Genomic DNA, 23,672 nt, shown 5'->3' with positions numbered 1-23,672 from the left:
ATGACCCACTTGTTGCCCTCCTATCGACAGTATTCGCACGTCCAAAGTGTGACCGAAAAAATATGTCACTCGGTTGAATGAAAATAAATTTGAATACGTTATGATGAATACCAATTCATTCCTTTGCCCAAACACGCCTCCACCAAGTGGCAGAGTGTGTAGTCTGAAGCTGAAGGTGTTGCTGCGGCCACCATCAATTGATATTCATGGGTCATCAACTGACGTAACAAAACTTAGCTCCATCAAAAGCTCCATTCAAGGCGATGATGCGAGATGATTAATTTTAGAAAGCGAAAATCGTTCTATTTTTCAATTATACCATGTAAAACCCGTACAGAATCATTCGGTGCAGAAACTGATAACCTAGAATCAAGACGGGGAAGAACTGTTCGAAACCATTTCGCTTCCATGAATAAAAATGACTATTGGCCACGCGTTTCCCGGTGCAGGCATCATGTTGAGTGCACTTGTTCCGAAAAAGAGAGAGAGAGCATGAGAAAAGGGGCATCATCCAGATGGAATTTTCAATCTAAATCCGTGGGGCCGGGATTTTGAGCTGTTCATTTACTTGTTGTAGGGCAGCAAACAAACATCCCGCACCTAATAAATCAAATCCGTTATCAACTGGATGCTGCGTCTAGCGAGCTGTTTGACAGTTATGGCCTTGATTTGTGGATGCAGCCAAGGAACTAATGTAGGGAATGAAGTCAACGGCTTAGTTGGTCAATTTCATAAGTTGAATTAGATGGTTGATTTTGTTCTGGAAAATTTGACAAAAAAGTTACTTTTTCAGAAAAAAAAATTGAGGATGTTTTGCAGTAGAAATACTTGTATATTGAAGTTTTGTTGCTTAAAAAATGTCCAAATACGTCAAACACTGTAAATCACACTTGAAGCCCACGCAGGAACAAAATCATTCCAAAATTTACAAACATGGCGGACATTCTATCATATCCGATTTAAACTAACTTTAGACGACAATTTATACGATCTTTTCATTATGCTTTAGAATTGCGTTTCGCAACACCATTGTAAGCGATTTAAGTTATCATTTCTGATACGATAACAATCTTCAGAATTGACACTATTAGGACTTTTTTATAAACACATTGATAAAACATTTTTAGAACATTATTTACCAACTCATCCACTTGAACTTTTGCCACAATTTCGTCAAGTTCATCCGATTCCGTTCGATGGGGAGCGACCGGAAATGAGCAGCAACTATTCCGTTCATTACCGCGCACTGAATTGCATATCCGTGGTAGGTGGCCGCCAAGTTTTAAGAGTCACGCTACCATGAGAAATTGAAAGAGCCCGGGAAAAATGCGATCTACAATGCCAATGGAAAAAGATTGAAATGAAAAAAAAAAAAAAAAGAAATAGTTCCTCTTAACTAAACTCAAGTCTAAGGCATTTGCCGCGCCACCCGCAGACAATTTCCGCTTCATTGCGTGCGGCTTTGCTGCATTTTTGCGGCTCTGGTTCGAGCTAACGGAAATGAAACTTTTTGACTTTGGATTTTTGTTTTGGGGTGGATGAAGACCAAAAACGTTAGGGCACCGGTTGTTTAACCGTAGAGCACTTGAAAGAGAACTTTTTGAACAAAACAAATAAAGTTAAACATCATATCATTTTTTTTATTATTAAGCACTTTGTTAAATTCAAAGTCACATATAGGCTGAATAAAGGTTACTAAAAACCATTTCTTATAGCTCCCATGTTTTTATTTCAATGTTACATTCCAAGCATGTCATTATCTTTAAATTAGATAACTCAACTTTTGTGTATGTAGGTTTGACTAGTTCAACCACAAAACGTACATCTTCCAATTCGTAGCTAAAATATACAAAAGGTGTTACATTGGATCATCTGTCAGTTAGGTTACGCAACTGTCAAAACAATCGACAAACCCTAGCAGGTACACGCAATGACAACAATTTAGTCTTAAGTGTCGTTTACTGTCGCAAGTAAAATCAAGACAACGAACGCAAACATAGACGCTCTTTAAAGGTAAGATTTCGACAGCCCCCTTCCTTCTGTCTCGGTAGATTGAAATCACTGAGGGAGTCCAATTTGAATCGATTATCATTAATTAGTGAGATTTTTGCGCGCTGCATTTGAGCATTTCAGTTGTTTTTTTTTCCCTTGTCGCACTAGATCGACTTGGGTTCAGATTTTCATATCTTCAGAAGGTGCTCAAGCAAATTTGTTTGTGACTTTAGATGCAAAACTACAAATGGAAAATTATAAAATTTGTGTTCAAATAGGAAAATTAAATATTTCTTCAGAAAAATTAGAAATTTTTCTGGCAACACTGTAAAAATAGATCTTTTTTTTTGTCTCAATCTTGTTCATTTTTATCATTTTCCATTAAAAAAAAGAAAGGATGGTGGTTTCAAAAAATTTCTAGTCCAAATGAATTTTTTGACGTTTTTGACAAAGTTGTTGCCTCCAATGAAGAAAACTCAAAATTGAAAAAAAAAACTGTTAAATGTTCACCAGTGTTGCCCTAATATCAAATGATAAATCAAACGAAATTATAAGCCACTTTTTAAATTATACTTTCACGAAGTTTTTAAACCAGCTAGCTTCGATCTTTGATTTTAAAAGTAGTTCGAGGTGTCAAACGATGGCACTCAAATTTGGTACCTCAATTGATACTTTAAATGTTCAAACTCGAGCCGCTCTAGTGAGCACTGCATCCAAAAAACTCTTTTAGCCGGTATCCAACCAGCAATGGACTTAACCGGAGCTCATTTTTGGGATTATGTTGATGGTGAGAAAGTTTAAATTGAAACTCCCCCCGAAACTGCCATACGGTTAAGTGTATTTATCTGAGGGGAGCTTTTTTTCTTTTATTGTGTTGCCTTATTTCGGCCGAAGAGAAGCCAAAGTGGACCGAAGAAAAAACACCTAAATCGAAAGAAAAAAAAAAGCGAAAAGAAAAACACAGTTTCGAATTCGGTACGGGCGTTCTCTTCGGTGCGGGTCACACATCGGAATCCATATAATCGTACTTTGAGCATATCAACTGCGGAGAGGTAGAAATGGCTTTTACCAAAAAAAAAAAAAAAAAAAAAAAAACATTCAAGAGAGCATCCCAAAATTCAAGAGGTAATTGGCGGAAAACGCCCGGTGTAGTTCGGCGTTGTAAACGGACGGATGATCATCACCGGGATGGATGTATGGAGGAGGAGATAATTGACACATTTAACAATTAAACAATTTTCTGGGATTGATTTCTTTTTACCCGAAATCGGCATGTTCAAAAGTAGCCAAATTGATGGAACTTCAACCTGGAAGTTTATGTGGTACCATAAGGGTAGTCTTTTAAAATTAATGGAATTACTTATTTGCTGATTCAAATGCCAGTGAGCACAATTTTGTTTTGATATTCATCTTAGTTGGTGGTCCCATTTATTATAAATTTGGCGCTCCAAACGTTGTGTCTGAAATAAGGTTGCCAGATTGCCCGGTTTTTTTTTCGGATATTGAATACAATATTTGGGAACAGTCCGGCCCGGATTTCATTGAAAATTCCCGGATTTTTTGGAAACCAAAATATAATACAATGAGTTTTGATGATTTTTTTTTCATATTATTTTTCTTGATTTTTGTTGAGTAATTTTTTAGGTTTTGAATAAATTTTCCCGAATATTGTCCGGATTTTTGGTCGCCAATTTAGAAATCAAATGCCCGGATTTCGCTAGGTTATTATAAAAAATTGCCCGGATTTGTCCAGCCCGGATACGTGCTGAAACAATTCTGGCAACCTTAGTTTAAAACGGGGCATTTTCCGCATTCACACTATTTCAGATGATGGCTGCTGATAAATTGACCAACGATTAAGTCAAGATAAATGCAATCTTTTCTCATAAACAGTATAAACTACATAAATTTAATACAATTATATCATCCAATAACAGCGTATGTTCCCTTACATTATGGAAAATCTTTTTAATATCTTTTTAATATTAATATATAATATATAATATAATAATGGTATTGTTTGAGGCATCTTATTGGATTCCTAAATCAATATTCCTAAAAAAATTACCGCTCATTTGATTTAAATAGGAAGACCAATCATGGATTACTGATTTATGGATTTTAGGAATATTAAAAAGATTTTCCATAATGTAAGGGAACATACGCTGTTATTGGATGATATAATTGTATTAAATTTATGTAGTTTATTTTGTTTATGAGAAAAGATTGCATTTATTTTATCTTTAACTTGATGTTAATCTGCGCATCGAAATGTAAAACTTCTACATACCACTTGCTAGATGGTTTTCGAATTATAATTTATGTTTCATTTTTTGTAGCCCTATCTTCTGGTAGAGAAGAAATGCTACCAGGTCTTTGAGTATCTGGAAAAAAGCTGACAAATTTTTAATTTTAGTTAGTTTGTTTGTATGTATGTGTGTGTGTTTCTTTTGTATGGGAATACTCCTCCCCCTTTCAGTGACGGAGCCAACATAGAAACATCAATCGTACTGTCGTGCGGGGTGACAATAGGTCAAAAATCGATGTTTTAAAGTTTTTTCTGATAATTCCCGTTACTCAACTCACATAAAAAAAAGATAAAAATACAGAAATGTTCGCAGATAGTAAAGGTGTAAGTGTAAAAATTTGGTTGGAAAATATTATTTTTGAAATGACTATCAGGGTTGCTAGCGATCCGGGAAAACCGGGAATACCGGAAAAAACTTTGGAATTTAATCTCGTCACCGGGAAACCGGGGAAAACCGGGAATTTCGGCACCTCACCGGGAAAATTGTCATGCTTGAGATTTTTTCACGGAATTTCAAAAATTATTTGCGAAATCTGTCTAAATTTAAGAATAGTTTTGACAGTCTTGAATCTTGATATAGATTCATCTCATAAACGCTTATTTTCGTTCATTAGTAAACAAACGAAGTTTGAATCGTTTTTTAACAAATTGCGTGGGAATATGACATATCTAATTTTTTTCGCTCTACGCAAGTGTGCAAGCATTGCTCTAATGTAATAAATTTAATACTAAAACTATTAATATCGAACCTGGATAAGTGAGAGTCCAAAAGACTGAAATTTTTTTCACGTTTATATGTCTTATGTAAAATTTTTATCGAAAACAATCAACTGTCGAAATCTAAGGTCTTTACCCTGATACAGAATAATATTTTACATTCAAATGATTGCAGCCCTGTCTTATACACGATTTTCTATATTTTCACGAATCTTAAGTTCAAATTACTAAAGTTATCCATTGTTTTGTATTGAGAATTTTTTTAAGACATGTCTTTGGATTTACTAAAAAATATAACTGCATTCAGAATATTTCCTGCCATCTAATGATTTTAAGTTTTGTAAGACAAATCCTCATTCAAGTTGACAAGCTGATTTGATATAATGTTTCGATGTATTTTTTTAATATTTCTATACAAACTATAGATATTTTTTTCTGGAACTCTATAAAAATTCTCGAAAATTTCACAATGGCTGAAAAGTGCTACATTATAGTTTCAAGATCAATTGACCTCGATTTTTTTTTTGCAAAACTAATGAAATTGTGGAGCAAAACAACGAATAGATGTCAATTCGTTGAATTATTTTTAAAAAATCATGTAAACCTGTCAATTTGAAACAGAAAGACTAAGTGTTAAAAGACGCCGAAGTATTTGTCATGATTTATAACCGGTTAACAAGTTTTGGGATACAATTGTTAGAAATTTGAGGCCCTTTACAATTTTTGTTTTGTTCACCTTGATTTTATATAAAAAAAAACTAGTAAATTAAATGTAAAATTCATCATTCAGAACCGGAAAAAAACCGGGAAAAATTTTGGAATTTCAAAACGAAAAATCGCTAGCCACCCTGGTACTGGCATTAAAAATGTTATCAAAGAGATGGCTAATTTAGCCATAAATTAAAGTGGAAAACTGTCTTTTGTGAAATATCTGAGCACTAAATTATAAAATTGAAACTGAATATTTCTGAGGAGTAACTTTAAGAGTTAAATTTGAAGTTATTTGTCAGTTACCATATGTAGAATTTTGAAATCGATATCTTTAATATTAATGGATATATATATATAAAAAACAAACATTTCTCATTTCAACCCATAGTCACCCCGTACGACGGTACCTTAAAAGCTTCCAATGCTCAATTTGTTCCCATTTATTAATAATGTTTTAAGTTATGTAAGCAATGTATGTGAGCCTTCTCTACTCTTCTCATCTCTTTCAAAGAGAAAAGTGGATCTCAGACCATCATAGATACATTTTTAAGAATCGCAATCCCTCCACTTGCCAAATTTGGTTCCATTTACTTAATAAGTTCAGGAGCTATGTTAAAAAATTGCTTCCAACCTCCGTTTTTATAAAAAGAATGGTCTCGGATTAGCGGAAAAATATTTTGGAAGGGGGGAGGGAGTCTCTCGATGCAAAGACTGACTGATTGAGAAATTTAAACCAAATACATATGTCATGGAAGGGGATGTGGGTACGAGGAATGTTTCTATGAATATTTGATAACCTTCCCATCTTCCAGTGAGGAGATAGGAAGGGGGTGGGGGGCTACCTTAGAATTTTTAACATAGCTTGAGAACTAATCAAGATAATGGAAAAAAATTTGGATTGGAGAGTATTGGAAAACGAAAAATGTGCCCATGATTCCAGTGGGGAATTAAAAAAAGTAGGAGGGGGCTTCTTTACCGTTTTTGTTGCATAACTTGAGAACTACATATTTGATCAAATTGAACCAAATTTGGTTTGGAAGGGTATTTGGGTACGAAAAATGATGAATATTTGGTATCACTTTCTTCTTCCTGTTGAGAGATAGAAATGGAGGAGGGGGCTCCTGTACAATTTTCAGCATAATTGAAAACAAATTAAGCAAATGGCACCAAATTTGACATGGAAAAGTATTGGAAAACGATAAATATGTCTATGATATTTTTTATGATATTTTGAGAATTCTATTTTCTTCCAGTGGGAAAACTTCAAGGGAAGAGGGGGCTCCCATAAAATTTTTTTCATTACTCGGACACTTATCCAGCCACTGGAACCAAATTTGGAATGGGAGGTTATTTGAATATAAGAGGATATGAATATTTGGTACTACCACTCCCTCCATTGAGGTGAAAGGAAAGAGAGAGAAGGGGGGCTGCTTTACATTTTTCCCGCATATCTCGAGAAATAATCGAGGAAATGGAACAAAATTTGGTATAGGAGGGCTTTTAGATACGAAAAATTGTTCAATGCTCATTTTAGACTGCTTTCTCTTTCAATTGAGGATAAAGTTAGGGAAGATGGCAGCTTCCATACAATTGTTTTGCATAAACCAAGAACTTATCTAACAAATAGAGCTTAATGTTACATGGGAAATTATTTGGGTACGAGAAATGGTGTTATGACTATTTGAAACACCATGCGTCTTCCAGGCAAGGTTACCGAAAAAAAATCTGTGGTTTGACGAAAAAAAATTCTGACTTTCTGTGATTTTACCCAAAAATTCTGTGACGGTTTTCTGTTGTGCCTTTTCCATTAACTTCATTTAAAAGTCATGTCAAATTGCGTCTTCTTACATTTTACTTGAAAAAATCAATTAACTTTTCCAATTTTATTATGTTTTTCAGAGAGTATAAAGGAAGTGGGAAGAGGGCCCCAATACAATTGGCCCCAATTTTGTTGGTATAACTGGAGAAGTAATTAAGCAAATAAAATCAAATTTGATATGGGGAGGTATATGAGTAAGAGGCATGTTTTTTTTATGAATATTACAGTACAGACCCTTCTGGTTGTAATTTGATACCCTTCCTTCAAACTCGGAAACTTATCAGACAAACGGAGTGAAATTTGACGTTATATAGATATTAGAATATATCTTTAGTAGTTCGAGAGCCCTTTCCGCATTGGAAAGGGGAAAGGGTGATGATTCCATACCAGTAAAACATACATTTGGCATAATTAAATATTCAATTTTTTTCCTTAACCAGAATTTAAATTTCATTGTAACTGATAGGCTATGTTTAAGTTCATAAATTACAAATTACAATAAAACTTATAAAAACAGAGCAAAACTTCTAGATCTTGAAAAATTATTTTATCGAGATCAAGTTTCAGAAAATGAGATGAAATCATCTTTGTAGTTCATTTCGATACTCCAGTTGCAGCTCTTATTTTAAACCTGTTGATTTTGAATTATGTTGAAATTTGATTTAAAATGATACCTACAAAAAAAAACGAAATTAAAATAATTTCCATAAATTTCATTTATTTTTGGAAGGTGTAGCAAAGCACACCGAGTCAGCTAGTTTTTTATAAAAACCTGGCAGATCCGGACTTTGGTTTCAAAACTGATGATCGAAATCTGAGCAATATCCGGGCAAATTTTGTCGAAATCCAAGAAATTACTCAACAAAAATTAAAAAAATTAAAAAAAACTTTTTTAATCAACATTTATCGTAGATTTTGGGTCGTATTTTAGGATGCCAAAAAACCTTTCTGGATTTTTTTTTATAAAATTTGCTCAAACAAATTTCGTTTTGGAAGCATAAACAAAAATTCTACAATACAATCTGTTTTTTTTTTATTTGCCGAATATAGTGAATGAATCCAAGCAATATCCGGGTATTTTTCAGTGACATCCGGTCAACCGTACCGGGCCGGACTGTTTTATAATTTAGCCCATAATCTTCCCATAATCTTATCCATTGAGAGTCTTAACCCTTCGTTTCATAAATTAACAAATTTGCAACAAATAAAGCATAAAGAATGAAAAATCTTATTTTCTTTAGTTTTTTTCTTGATGTACACATAATTTCTAACTGTTTAAAATAATTTTTATGGAAATAATAGAAATCATATAACAAAGGGTTAATTTGAGACTATGTATTTTATTTTTGTACAGCGTACATTCGTTAATTTTTCCCATAGCTTTCAATGCAAATTACGGATGTTTCTTATAAGATACATGTTCATTAAGATGGCAGCCAAAATGGCCATGTCGAATTTCAAAAACCGACCATATACATTTTGAAGATTGGCCCAAAACCTGACCAGTGACAAAATTTCAGGCCATTTCGACTTGATTCATGTGTACCTCAAAGGTTTAATAAAATAAGCACCAAAAGAATATGGAATAATCGAAATTTTAATTTTCATGATTTATGACTTAGAAACGTCAAGATCTGAGGTTATTTCGAAAAGAAAAAAAATTGATGAAAATTGACTTTCTGGGACTGTCGTTTTTGTTTTGAAAACACTGCAGATTTTTTTGGAATACTTAAGAATCGGTATGGAAAATACAACACAAATCGCTTCAAACCTCATGTAACCCATTTGAAAGTTTCAAAGACATAATTTTTACACTAGCGTGGTCAGTTTGTTTCCCACTAGAGTGGTCCTAAAAGGATGAAAAAAAATCCCAGAAAATAGGATAAAAATGAATTTCAATGTCAAATTTCTCCAAGTTTTGAACAAAAAAAAATTAAAAATAACATAAAAATTATGACGAAAAATAGACAAAGACAAGAAACTGGTTGCAAACTGTAATTTGTCATTAATTTTTTTTTCCTGTTTTTTAAGTTTTTTTAAAATTATTTTAGGACCAACCTAGCGGAAAGTGAATGGACCGTTCTAAATGAAAATTAGGTCTTAGATACCATCAAAACATTCAAATGGGCTACATAAGGTTTGGAGCGATTTTTGATACATTTTCCATGCAAAAATTGGCAACAATTAGGTAGCTAGCGAACCGGGAATACCGAAGAAAACTTTAGAATTTCATCGCGTCATCGAGAAACCAAGAAAAACCGGGAATTTCGACACATCGCGGAATTTCAAAAATATATCTAAATTTATTTCAAAATGTAAGTGTAGTTTCCTACAGTCTCGATGTAGATTTGCCTCATAATCTCTTATTTTCGTTCGTTAGTAAACGAAATTAAATCGGACCAAATACCTGAAAAAAAAACGGGAGAACTTTGGAATTTTTAAATTAAAAATCGCTAACAACTCTGTTGTAAGCAGAACAAAAAAAAATCACATTCCCAGAAAGTCGAAAAATGTTTCGAGCTAACATCTCAGATCTTGACGTTGAAGACATATCTGAGCCTTAGCGATTGTTAGAGTTACAAAATTGTCACTTTGAGCCCTTTGAGGCACCCCTTAATCAAGTTTGATTTTGCGGAGGTTAGGTTTTTGGCTAATTCGCAAAATTTATATGGTTGGTTTTTAATATTTGATGATTTTTTTTATACACTCGTTGCGACCCTTATGTTCATGTAATAAGCTTTTCAACATCTCATACCGATTTACAAAATAACCAATAAAAAAAATCAGCTGTTCATCGCTGTCTACGCCTGGTTTGATATGCTTTCATCGACGCACTTGTGGACTTATACAACTGATTATTAAAAAATGTCATTTCCCAATAGATTTTCAAGTGAACATCAAAATGACATTGCAAATACTAAAGTGAAGAGATTTGAAACTGAAAAGTCTTTCTCCAGTGCCCAAAAACTGGTTCCAGCTAAGTGATCTTAGACCGTTAACGGTCGTCAAGTTGATTGGGATATCGCTGGTAACATAGTGCCCAATCAAGTGTAGCCGGAAATCTAACGAAATATTCCGGGAGAAGAAACCGAAAACTAAGAAGAAGGAAAAACACCCGAAGAAAACAGTTAAACCGCTCCGTTCGGTTTACGAAAAGGTTGAATGAATGAACGAAAACAATAGCGGCGATTCTTCACCATCTACGACGCCGTCACCCTGCACCACCACCTCGTCCACGCCCTCGTCTCTGTCCTCGATCCGTTCCTCATCCAGTGCGTCATCACCGTCATCTTCCTCTTCTTCTTCCTCGTTGGCTTCGGGTGGATCACTCCGAGGGCTTGGCAGCGCTCTGCGACAACTTCAGCAACACCAACGCCGGAGAAATTTCCTGCACAACAGCCCGGCTTCGTCTCTATCGAGCCTATCGCTATCGCTGCCCCCGCCAAGTCCGTCGTCTTCTGCCAAGCCGCCACCCTCATCTTCCACGATGCTTCTGACAAGTGATCGTCCCCATCTTCTGAATCACCTCAGCCAGCATCACCATCACCCGCATCATCATCAGCACCCTACGACGACGACGACGCTCATGGGATTCATCAAAGAGAACGAAATCTACAACAGCTGTTCTTCGTCGTCGACAACTTCGTCATCGTCTTCGTCGGGTGGTGGTGCGGGGGGTTCGGGTAGTGCAGTGAAGACGAATGCAGCCGGTGACAGCTCCTCATCGACCGCGAATGTCAGCGATACCTTGTCGTTGTCGCTGTCGTCGACGTCAACCTCAACGACATCTTCCGATGATGGGACCAGCAGCAGTGGTTGTTCTGTTGTTGTGGTTCCTCTCCCCAGTTCCACCATCCGAAGGGCCATCATCCCGCAACAGCATCCGAACAATGGCGGTGCGGCAGTGTCTTTTCCAGCCAGCAGCACCACCAAGATGATGATGATGATGTCGATGCCGATGCCGGGAGATGATGTAAGGAAAATGCGATTTGTTTTTCACGGGGTGTTAAATTGCCCCGAAGGGTTAATTTTATGTGCATTATTGTGGGAGCGATTTTCAAGTCACTACAACTACTTAGTAATTCATGAAGGTGCTGGTTACGTAAGGCGAGTTTATTTTAATGTGCAATCGCCTTAAGAAGAGTCTAAATTAATTTCTAGGTCGACATCTATCACAACATTCGTTTAAGTTGAGATCATCGATCAAAAGTTACCTAAATAGGTCTTGCTTTTGAAATGTGTTATAAAGATAAAAATTTGGTAGAACTCAGAAATTTTCACCAAGTGAGTTCAAATTGCTTTTGAGCTTTTTCAATAGCCTTCTGTAGATGTTGGTGGATTTCAGCTCCTCATAGAAGCCAAATAAGGTCATTACTTTTTTCGCTAGTTTAATGTGACCTTTAGAGTCTCCTTGATGAACCTAATTCAATAAAAAAACGAGCATCCGTACCTTTAGAATACTGCATTTTAGAGAAAAACTATTTTTAACCGGAATAATTTTTTTTAAATCTAATAGACCCATACCGTGACGTCACAACGTTACCAAATAATTTTTTTTTGTATATTGTATGTAAATTTGACAATTCATAAAGCACATAGAAAAAAATATACCTCTAAGTTCAGAATTTAAATCGCGACAATATTAATCCAAAGTTGTTTTATTGAACGAATAGTTATCAAAATGTAAGCGAAAAAACCGTGATATCACAATGCGCCACTTTTTCCACTTTTCTGATTTTTTTTACAATAACGGTTTTTTCTGCTCTTCTATTGTATCAAATTTATGAAAATTTCAGAATAGTATCAATTTATCGTTGATATTATAAATCACCTATTTAGATTTTTGAAAATTTTGACTCCAATTTATTTTAGAGCGATTCAGTTTTGTGACATCACATTGCGCCAAACACAAGCTTGCCAAGCGCTGTGACGTCACGAAATTTTATGATCAGATAGGGGGAAGTGTTCCTAATATGCGCATTAGACCGCTGCTAGCTTTGTATGGAAATTTCAAATTCTTAAATTTTTACACCTCCCACAACTTTTTTGGATGGTTTTTGCTGCCAGAAATAGCAATAAAAATTTTGGAAGCGTTCCATCCAGTCCTGAATTAGCGCAACGAGTTTAAAGGCACCAACCTAGGGGGTGCCGCGTGGAATATAAGGCATTTTTCCGTTATGAGCCAGTCTACTGCGCACGTTAGTTTTATTCAAAATTAATGTGTGCGATCACGTAAAATTTATTAAGAAAAAACTAATATTATGAAAAATTTATTCGTAAAAGCGTTGAAATGTGTTTCTGAATCTTCTTAATATTCAAAAGCCTTCGATCTTTAAAAAGTTTTTTTTCTTTATATTAAGAGACTTTCAGCCTTTGGCTGGTTCGTCTCTGGGAATATTACTTAATGGACACTAGAGTCCCCAAATCAGCCGACTTATAAAAATGTTATAAGTTGCAAGCTAAAATAGATCCTAGACCTAGCACAAAGTCCAATGCTAAACTTGGGGGAACGGACCACAAAAATAGATGGCGCAATGAGCCTGAAATTTATATGGAATTATGAGAACTTTTGTTTGAAAAAAACATGAAAACCCAGTTTTGCACCAATTTCTTAACTCTCTATCGGCCGATTTGTTTTCATTATAGTTATTCAAGAAGCTTTTACTATGACAAACTAGCTGACCCGGTAAACTTCGTTTTACCTTTTACTTAAAAATCATAAGATAAAGTATAACTTCATCTACATGTCTTTAACATTTCCGTGCTCGTGAATCAATTGTCATGAAAATCATCTTAAAATGGTTCGAGTTTTATCTCATTTCAAGTTGATTTTGTATGGGAGCCCCCCTTCCATGAAAATTGAGATTTTCGAAACTATTATACAAACCATCTCTGACCCGAAAAACTCTCGGATACCAAATTTCAATTCATTCCTACTGTCCGATTATACGTGATGGTGTTACAAAGAAATCGTCTCCATTTTTATGTATAAAATAGTCTATCCCAAAGTTCCATTTTGTTAAGGGTTTTTATTAAAAGTGATATTGAGTTTCAAAAATTAGTTAGGAGTATCAATTAAGAAAAATACACGAATGATCGTTAATCGACGCTTATATACCCGTTATACCTGTATATACTTTAATAGAAATGCGTTCTTCAGATGAAATATTGTCATGAATTAAGCTTTAAGCACTCAAATTAAAAGATTATTCGGTTGATAAAAACCAAAATTATTGATAAACAACTGTATTTTTTTTGTTCATTCCGAACAAACTTCACGTAATTCCATACAAAATTCAGGTTTGTTGCACGACACCTTTCCGTAGTATTCTGGCCCAAATTTTGCATGGGATTTTGTGCTAGTACCTACATATATTAATTTCATTAATTTTGTAATTCAGTTTAAATGCTCCTTTGTGGGATTTTATGTGAATACGGGGTTCAGTTTTGATTTTCTAGTAACATTCTTTGAGGTGAAAATTTCGATAATTGACACCCAGCAAATATTTTTGTATAAGGTTGCCAGAATTTTTTCAGCACGTATCCGAGCTGGACAAACCGGGCAAGCTTCTAAAAAAACCTGGCAAAATCCGGGCATTTCATTTCTAAATTGACGACCAAAAATCTGGGCAATATTCTGGCAAATTTTGTCAAAACCCAGAAACTATTCAACAAAAGTTAAGATCAAAAAAGTTACAAACAATTGTTTTTGTTAGATATGCCAAATAAAGTGAAAAAATCCGGGCAAAATCAGGGCAAAATCCGGGCATTTTTCAATGAAATCCAGGCAACCGGGCCAGGCTGGGCTGTTCCCAAATTTGGTATCAAATATCCGGACAAACCCGGATAAAACCGGGCAATCTGGTGGCAACCAATTTTGTAGGTATATTTCTTAAGTAATTTGGTAATACATTTCATATATATTATAGAATCATTGCATAAAAATTCATGCATAAAATGCTGTTTTTTCGTATTTACTTACAAAAGTGGAGGCGATATTCATACAGATTTTTAAATTCTGCCTTAAGCGATAAGCATTATACAAATTTGATATTCAACACCTTGTTCGTACATCTTGAAAGTATGCGAGAGAGCGTAAGTTTTGCTGTCAATGCATACAAACCGTTGCCAGCGACAATTTGCTGCTTCTCTCATTGGACATTTTTTCCAAATGAGCTATCTGATTTTTATCATTCTGGTTGCAATATTTATCGCAGAGAGAACAACAAGATTGTTTTCTCACTTGAATCCGGCGCGGGAGTACAAATTTGCAAACATGACGGACTTTTTATCATATCCGATTTATACCGACTAAGTAATCATTTTTACGATCGTTTACTTATTTTGTATGAATTGCGATTCGCATTAACATTGTTGACGATTTAAGGTTTCATTTTTAATGCGATTTTATGTTTGTTGGGCAGTTTTTTTTTCATGTTTACATGTAAATGAACATTTACATGTTCAAAAATAATTTTTTTTCCATGGTTACTTATTTTTTGGTATATAATGTCAGCAAGGAATAGAAGCTATTTGCCGGGTTTCTTAATTCTAAAAAAGATTTACGAAGAACTTGATATTTTTGCAAGATTTTTATTTAAATCACTGTTTTATGATTCACAATTTTTTGTTTAATCGTTGAGGTTTCATGTTTATTATAGTTTGCGAATCAAGTGTTCAAAAGGTGCAATTTTATATGTTTTTATTAAAGACGTTTTAAAATATCTGCGTTTATGCGAGAAAAAAACAAAGTTTCTTAGTCTTACCCAACATATGTTCTTTAGAAAAATAAAGTGGTACAAACGATTTTTCTGGGACATTTGAATTCCTGGAAAAATTTCGCTTAAAAATATTATTGTTTAACATCCACAGCCTGCGGCCTTAAATTGTTGGGATAAGATATTTTTGAGGTTTTTGGGCAAATTGGCCTTCAATGTCCTCGGGAAATTAGCCGTTGAAGATTTCGCGTTTTCTAATGTGAAAATAAGTAACGTTTTCGACGTTTATGTAATCGAACGAACTCCGATCTTGAGTTTTTTTTACTCCTTCCGTAAAAATCAAATTAAATTTCCAATCGCCCTGCATTGGTCAACGTACGGCCAAAGTTGCCGAAAATTAAATTCTGTGTATTTGTGAAAAAAAAATACTTTCTGTGATGAAAAAAGGATTGAATTCATAAAAAAGCCATGAAAAATTGTGTCTCTTTTCTTTTTGCATGAGAAAAAATATTTAACAATAATAAATTTATCATGAATTTTCAATACGAAGTTAGGAACCCAAAATAATGTTGACATAAAAGTTTAGAATTTGAGAAATACGTCAAATACGTCAAATACGTCTAAAAATCTGTCAAATCAGTAAATATTTTTGAAATTCTGTATCCTGTGATAAAGATTCTGTGATGCAAATTTGCTCAAAATTCTATGAAATTATAGATTTTTATTGTAATTTCGGCAACCTGATTCTGAAAAATTCTGCAATGTCCAATTAACCTCACATGGTGGCTGAATCATCTTAGATATGATTGATGATTGAACTAAATGAGACGTTACATCAAATATGATTTAAGAATGAACCATACCTATTTGAAAATAAGAGAATTGAAGAAGGCCTGATTGTTTTTATAAGAATACCATACCATTGCTTCAGGTCAACGAACATACGTCATATCTGCCAAACAAATAGGGTTTTTTCTAACTTTTTGACATTTAACCCTCAATCCTACTTTTAGTTCATTTCAATAAATAAAAAAAAAAGTTATACCTAGTCCCCATGAACCATAAGATTCGAGTAAAAATAACATATACTTACCTAATATTTTAGTTTAAAAAAAGAATCAAAAATACAAACAGAAATGTAACACAAAAAAAACATATCTCACGATATCCTTAACATCGCACAAAGATTAGCAATAATGCCCCCACTTCCTCAAAAAACTAGGTCTATTTATTTTTTCGAGAAAGACATTCAAGTGCTCAAAATTGTCTTTCATAATTTAAGTTTGAAAATTTGAAAAATCAACTAATTTTTTTTGACCCGAACTAAAAAAAAGTTAACTTAGTGTCTGTAATCCATTTAAAAAATGCCACATTATATTCATCAGAAAAAAAAATCATAAATTAATCAAAATATTCGGAATTCTGACTCAAATTTTGGCATTTAAATTTTTGTTATTGCTCTTTTACTAAGCTTAGATTGTACCAGAATCAACTTTTTACGATAAAAAGGTTTTTCCTAAATTTGATGCAAAGTAAATTAAAGTTCGTTGAAAAAACTTCGACATATAAGTATACTGGCAGATAATTTTCAACATCAACCAATAATTAATTTTCAACAACTTATTTTTTTTTTCAATTTTATGATTTCGAGTTCACTGATTGGTTTGGTTTCTAAAAAATCTTTAAAATCTTTTTTTTTTTTCATATTTATTTCACTCAAATTGTCTTTTTTTGCCGTAGAAAATTTTATTCTCGTATGATATAAATTTGCTGGAGTTTCATAGGTCTCAACGAGCACAATAAAATGTTAAAGTCATTCGGCGATTTTTTTTTCTTACAGATTCTTGAATGCTTCTCATACAAAATCAATTGGCTTAAAATATGTTTAAAATTAATACATTTCTATCGATCTATCAACGATACACCTCCGTTATCCAAAAGGTTCCACTGTATCCAAGCTTCACACGCTCTCGCTAAAGTGTGAGTTGAGAAAAGCTTCGCTCAAAGCTTCTGCTTGAATTATTTCCGAGCATGGGAAGCTTTGAAACATTTCCTTCTCCAGAGCGCAAAGTTTTGCTTGGGAGTTGGGTGGAACTGGGAGTCTCGTTGTGAGACGCAAACTACACTACCAATAATAAGTGTTTGTCTACTGAAAGGAAATTTAAGGAAAATGTCTCCGTTTACTTTAAAAACTCGAAATAAATTAACATTCTTATTTACATTATATTTAAATCATTTTTCTATGATTATTTTACTTCTACAAAGCGTATCTTCAACCGTTTAAAAATTATAAATAAAAAATCAATATGATGAGGTTGTATTGTTTGGTTAAATTTGTTTATGAAATTTTCAATTTCAAAACTTACGATAAAAATAATTATCTGTATGGTGTAAGTGATGGTTTGAATTGGGTATTGAATCGCGCTTAAACATACATACTCAAAAAAATCAAAAAAATCAATACCTGAATAGTTTTGTTTTACTATAAAAGCATTAGTTAACCGTAAAGTTTTTCTTCCCAAACATGTTGACTGGATTCACCAATGTCCCCAAAGCTTCCTTTTAATTACGTTTAGCGACTAAAGATTCACGCTTGGAAAACCACATTGCCTGAAGCTCATTAACACGTTCCTACCCACAACTTTCCTACTTTTCAGAACAAACAAATAAACCACAATGCTTCGCCGTTCCGGCGATGGGGCCAATCATCGCTGCGGTCTCGCTCCGGGGAACAGCGCACTCCCGGGTCCAGTTCACATCGGCGGCCCTCTTCCCTGGCCGCTTCCGAGAGCGACGTCTACACCAAATCGATTGACGATGATTACAGTTCCACCAAAAGTGGGTACAACCCTTACGGGGATGCTGCAAGTTCGGTGACAACGGATTCTGTTCCGACCTCAACGACGACGGGAACCGTCAGTGTGGGGCCAACTGGGGTCGCTTCTTGGGGCACCTCGTTCGAAAAACTGCTGGAAGATGCCGCCGGACTGCACACTTTTTCGGTTAGTATTTACTGTTAGTTATATTTAAGTTTAATTGCTTATAACGATTTTCCTTATTTTAGGAATTTTTGAAGAAAGAATTTTCCGGGGAGAACATCTACTTCTGGACTGCTTGCGAGAAATACAGGCACCTAACGGATCGAGAAGAAAGGGCCAGGGAAGCCCAAGCCATCTTCACCAAACATCTAGAATCGGGCTGTAGCGATCCGGTCAATGTGGACTCGATTGCCCGAAACATTGCCAAGGAAAACTTGCCCCAAGCGGAGCAAACCCTTTTCGCGGCAGCTCAGAAACAGATTTTCAACCTTATGAAGTTCGACAGCTACCAGAGGTTTATCAAGAACGATATGTACAAGGTGTGTCTGGATGCCGAGGCCAAAGGGCAGCCGCTACCCTATCCGGGGGAGCTCCTAGATCCACTGCTAAAGACGAGCTTCACCATTCAGGCTTCCACCAAGCTGAAGAAATCGCTAAGCAATGCCGAGGATCGGCGGCGAAAGTCGTTGCTTCCCTGGCACCGCAAAACCCGCTGCAAATCCAAGGATCGAGGCGATCAGGAGCTGAAAAAGGACAGTGGCAGCGGGGGTAAATCGGGGTCCCTGTCCAACGGGGGTGGCAGTAGCAATACGCTGAAGGTCCTGTCGACCAATTCCACTAGTGATATTCATAGTTCTAGAAGTTCCTTGGCGAGGTAAGTGCTTTTTGTTAATTCTTTTGGTGTGGCGTTGTTTGTAAAATCGGCTCGAATTTTGAATTTTGGGGATAAGAATTACCCTCCAAGAAAATTTAAAACTAAATTTCAAAAAGGCGTGACGTTTCAAAAGTGCGAACTTTGAGATAGTCCGGTCCAGCCCGGTTGCTCGGATTTAATTGATTTCAAAGCCCGGATTTTGGCCGGATTTATTCTATTTGTTTGCCGAACTATTAAAAAAAATACGAATTGTGTTGTTGATTGTTTTATTTTATGCGTCTAAAACGATTAGAGCAGTTTGTATAAAAATAATCATCAAATACAATTTAAAATCTGTTGATGAGTTTTCATGAAAAGTTTTGTTTTTTCAAGTTTTTTTTTGATTTTTGTTTAGTACCGTCAACTGAGGCAACATGAAACAATTTTCAACTTCAATGGCTTCTAAAAAACTTATGTTCACAGTTAATCCAACCCCTTATGCATCAAAAGTTTAAAAGATGATGAGACCTTGAAGACCATTACGCATGACAACACCAGTTGCAGTAATTTGTTGGTCTGTAAAAACTAATTTTCACATATTTTCTGAAAATAAGGATGTTAAATTTCAATGTTTACAAACGCGTGATGCAAAACATTCATATTCCAGCACGTGGAAACGAGATTAACAAGGTATTTCTTTGATTTGCATTTTGTTGCATTTTACCCCAGACACCTAACTGAATTATAAAAATATTTATTTAAATAAATTGGGTGATTGTTCGAAAAGTATGTGATGAACTACTCAATGGATTATGCATTAACATTAATGCTCTCCTGTCAGTTCTATGTAAAAATGGAATTAGCGGTACTTGTCTTCAGTAGATTGGTTCTAACCTAACAGAAAAAATCCAGTTCGTGAAGCATGATAATGCGAGATCCAGCGTATTCCCGGTTAACAGTTGTGTACCACAAGAGAGTCACTTGGGACCCCTTCTTTTCATCAAAGTTATGCAAAGACCGAGGAAAAACACAAACACAACACAGAACATATCGTGTAACACTAAACCTGGAGTGCTGACACATAAATTTCTGTGTGCGACACTTCGGTTTGGCATAGCACTTCAATTTTGTTGTGTTGCATCAGATTAACACGACACAGTTTCCAGTTGTGTCGTGATGAGAATAGCACAGTGTGCTCAGCACGCAACACAGTGTTGTTACGAGCAAGGCTATTTTTTCACCCGTCGTGCTTGACTAGCCAGCATCTTTCGTATTTTCAATGGCGAAGCTCTTCACTCACATTGTGTTCTTTCCAGTTCGGCTGCTGGCAGGTAGGCAACGAATTGAAAAAAGCTTGCTGGCAGGAGCAACAATGATAATCACATAGTTTCAGGACCGGCACATGAAAACACTGTGTCGGATTTTGTGTCGCACACAGTACTGTGCTGTGATGCGGACGACACGCAACAAAAGTAGATCAACACAGACACAGTATACAGCTTAGTTTCGGATGTGTCGTGTCATCAAATTGTGTTGCACTTACATGTTTGTGCAATGGCTAACTTCACACGGGAAATCACCCGAGTCGCGAGGGTACGGTACCTCCGGTGATAAGACTTACCCGTACAACGGCTGACGCACTACAGGGCATGCTGAGAATAGCGTGCGCACGAGAATGCTGATATTTGCCCATATACGAGATGCCATACACACACCGACTAGGGTAGAGACAGTAGATCTCTGATTACTCGGTTGTGTACCACACAATGTTCATGCTGTTTTCGGTCTCTGCTGTTATGAACGAGTTTCCCGGAGTGTTGCGTGACGTATGTTTTGATATACGCAGGTGATCTGAAGATGTTCCTTCCAGTTCGAAACCCCAAGGATTGCTTGACTCTGCAAAACGCGCTATATAGGTTTTCTAAGTGTTGCAGCGGGCTAGTGAAGTAGACAATGTGCAACTCGAGACCCCATACACCCAACCTTCGGGTAGTGGTCATATCACCTCTTGTCTGCAACTCCGATTCTCTACCTCCCCGTGGTACTAGCTGGGGTGCGAGCAACCTTAGCGGAGATCGGGTACCCAACCCCGGTGGATGCTTTGGTCGCATGCAGAATGAGTTAGGGGGCTTCGTACGCGTCTGTTCTCCATGTTAGGGGCGGCGTGCGGAGTGCAACAACGTCCTGGTGGTGTTCGGGACCCAAAACAGCAACATCACGACGGTCCTCCTGCGAGATAGTGGGGTTAGCTGCGGGCCTTGCGAGCCTGTGACTACTAAAAAACATAAGCAACGAATAACGAACAACAAATTTCGGATGGAAATCGGCAAAGACCCACGCGACGAAAAGGGACTAGCGATTGGAAACTTGGAACATGGAACTGCCGATCTCTAAATTTTGTGGGCAGTACCCACGTGCTCTCCAACGAATTGAAGAGCCGCAAATTCGACATCGTAGCGCTGCAGGAGGTATGCTGGAAGGGCTCCACGGTACGAACGTATCCAGATGGTCGTGCCATCTACCAGAGCTGCGGCAACACACACGAGCTTGGAACAGCTTTTATAGTGATGGGAAAGATGCAAAAGCGCGTGATCGGGTGGTGGCCGATCAACTCACGAATGTGCCGGTTGAGAATCAAGGGCCGGTTCTTCAACATCAGCATCATCAACGTGCACAGCCCTCACCTCGGAAGTACCGGTGACGACAAAGACGAATTCTACGCGCAGCTGGAGCGTGAATACGACCGTTGCCCAAAACATGATATCAAGATCGTCATCGGGGATTTCAATGCTCAGGTCGGCCAGGAGGAGGAATTTAAACCGACAATTGGAAGGTTCAGCGTGCACCGGCTGACCAACGAAAACGGCCTCAGACTCATTGATTTCGCCGCCTCCAAACGAATGGCCGTACGTAGTACCTTTTTTCAGCACCGCCTCCCACACAAGTATACCTGGAGATCACCGTACCAAACTCAATCACAGATCGACCACGTTTTGATCGACAGCCGGCACTTTTCGGACATCATCGACGTCAGATCCTGTCGTGGCGCCAACATCGAGTCGGACCATTATCTGGTGATGATGAAGATGCGCCCAAAACTCTCCGTAGTGAACAACACGCGAAACCGGCGCCCGCCTCGGTTAAATATCGCGCGACTGAAGCAACCTGAGGTCGCGGCAGACTACGCGCAATCGGTCGAAGCAGCGCTGCCGGCAGAGGGCGAGCTTGACGAAGCCCCTCTCGAGGACTGTTGGGATACCATCAAAACAGCCATCAACAGTGCTGCGGAGAACGTCATCGGTTATGTGGAGCGATCTCGACGGAACGACTGGTTCGACGAGGAGTGTAGGAGGGTGATGGACGAAGAGAATGCCGCGCGGGCGGCAGTAGTGCAAAGAGGCACCCGTCGAAATGTGGAAAATCACCGACAGCGGAAGAGGCAGCGAGTCCGACTTTTCCAGGAGAAAAAGCGCCGCCTGGAGGAGGAGGAGCTCGAGGAGCTGGAGCAGCTGCATCGTTCCCAAGAAACACGAAAGTTCTATCAGAAACTCAACGCATCCCGCAAAGGCTTCGTGCCGCAAGCCGAAATGTGCCGGGATAAGGACATCAAGACGGTGGGGGAAGGTACATCGCCGGCGTAGCCAACGACGAAGAGGAGCCACTCCCAACGATGAGTGAAGTTAAGGAAGCCATTCGCCAGCTGAATAGAAACAAGTCGGCTGGGAAGGATGGCATCGCAGCTGAACTCATCAAAATGGGCCCGGACAGGTTGGCCGATTGCCTACACCGGTTGATAGTCCGGATCTGGGACATAGAACAGCTACCGGAGGAGTGGAAGGAGGGGGTAATATGCCCCATCTACAAGAAGGGCGACAAATTGGACTGTGAGAACTACCGAGCGATCACTGTCCTCAATGCCGCCTACAAAGTGTTGTCCCGAATCCTACTCCGCCGCCTCACGCCACAAGCAAACAGATTCGTGGGAAGTCATCAGGCCGGCTTCATGGAGGGACGGTCTACGACGGACCAGATATTCACATTACGGCAAATCCTCCAAAAATGCCGTGAACACCAAGTCCCTACGCATCATCTATTCATCGACTTCAAAGGCGCATACGACACGATCGACCGTAACGAGCTATGGAAAATCATGGACGAGAACGGCTTTTCCGGGAAGCTAATCAGACTGATCAAGGCGACGATAGATGGAACGCAGTGCTGTGTGCGGATTTCGGGTGAATTGTCGAGTTCATTCGAATCGCGCAGGGGGCTTCGACAAGGTGATGGTCTATCCTGCATGATGTTCAACGTGGCGCTAGAAGGTGTTATTCGACGAGCGGTGGGCGAAATGCGGGGCACGATTTTCAACAGATCCAGTCAACTTATCTGCTTTGCCGATGACATTGATATAGTCGGCAGATCATCTGCGGCGGTGGAGGAGATCTACCGCAAACTGAAACGCGAAGCAGGAAGGTTTGGGTTGATGATTAATACGTCCAAGACGAAGTACATGCTGGCCTGCGGATCCGAGACCGATCGAACCCGCTTGTCCAGTAATAACAAGGTCATGATCGACGGCGACGAGCTGGAGATAGTCGAAGACTTTGTCTATCTCGGCTCACTGGTGACCGCAGACAATGACACCAGCCGTGAGATCCGGAGGCGAATTATCAGCGGAAGTCGTGCCTACTATGGACTCCACAAGCAACTGCGGTCGAGAAGATTTAGCCCTCGT

General features: G+C 37.5%; 1 protein-coding gene across 3 annotated transcripts in view; it reads left to right on the top strand.

Annotated features, from left to right (window-relative positions):
- LOC129755307 (regulator of G-protein signaling loco-like) overlaps window positions 1–23,672 on the top strand; it is a 132,716-nt gene that overhangs the window by 100,352 nt on the left and 8,692 nt on the right. For 2 of the 3 annotated variants that reach the window (XR_008739229.1, XM_055751739.1), the window contains 2 exons: window positions 17,923–18,267; window positions 18,330–18,958. Coding sequence is in view for 2 of the 3 variants with exons in the window: in XM_055751739.1 (XP_055607714.1) it covers window positions 17,923–18,267; window positions 18,330–18,958 (974 nt within the window). In the remaining variant the exon portion in view is untranslated. Of the gene's footprint in view, window positions 1–10,429; window positions 11,521–17,922; window positions 18,268–18,329; window positions 18,959–23,672 lie in introns of all 3 variants that reach the window. The other variant, XM_055751740.1, reaches the window with a different exon arrangement.

Source organism: Uranotaenia lowii, chromosome 3 (genome assembly GCF_029784155.1).
Source record: "Uranotaenia lowii strain MFRU-FL chromosome 3, ASM2978415v1, whole genome shotgun sequence".
In the NCBI taxonomy this organism is placed as follows: domain Eukaryota; kingdom Metazoa; phylum Arthropoda; class Insecta; order Diptera; family Culicidae; genus Uranotaenia; species Uranotaenia lowii.
The sequence above is the reverse complement of the archived record's forward strand: the minus strand, read 5'-3'. Positions and strand labels throughout refer to the sequence as shown.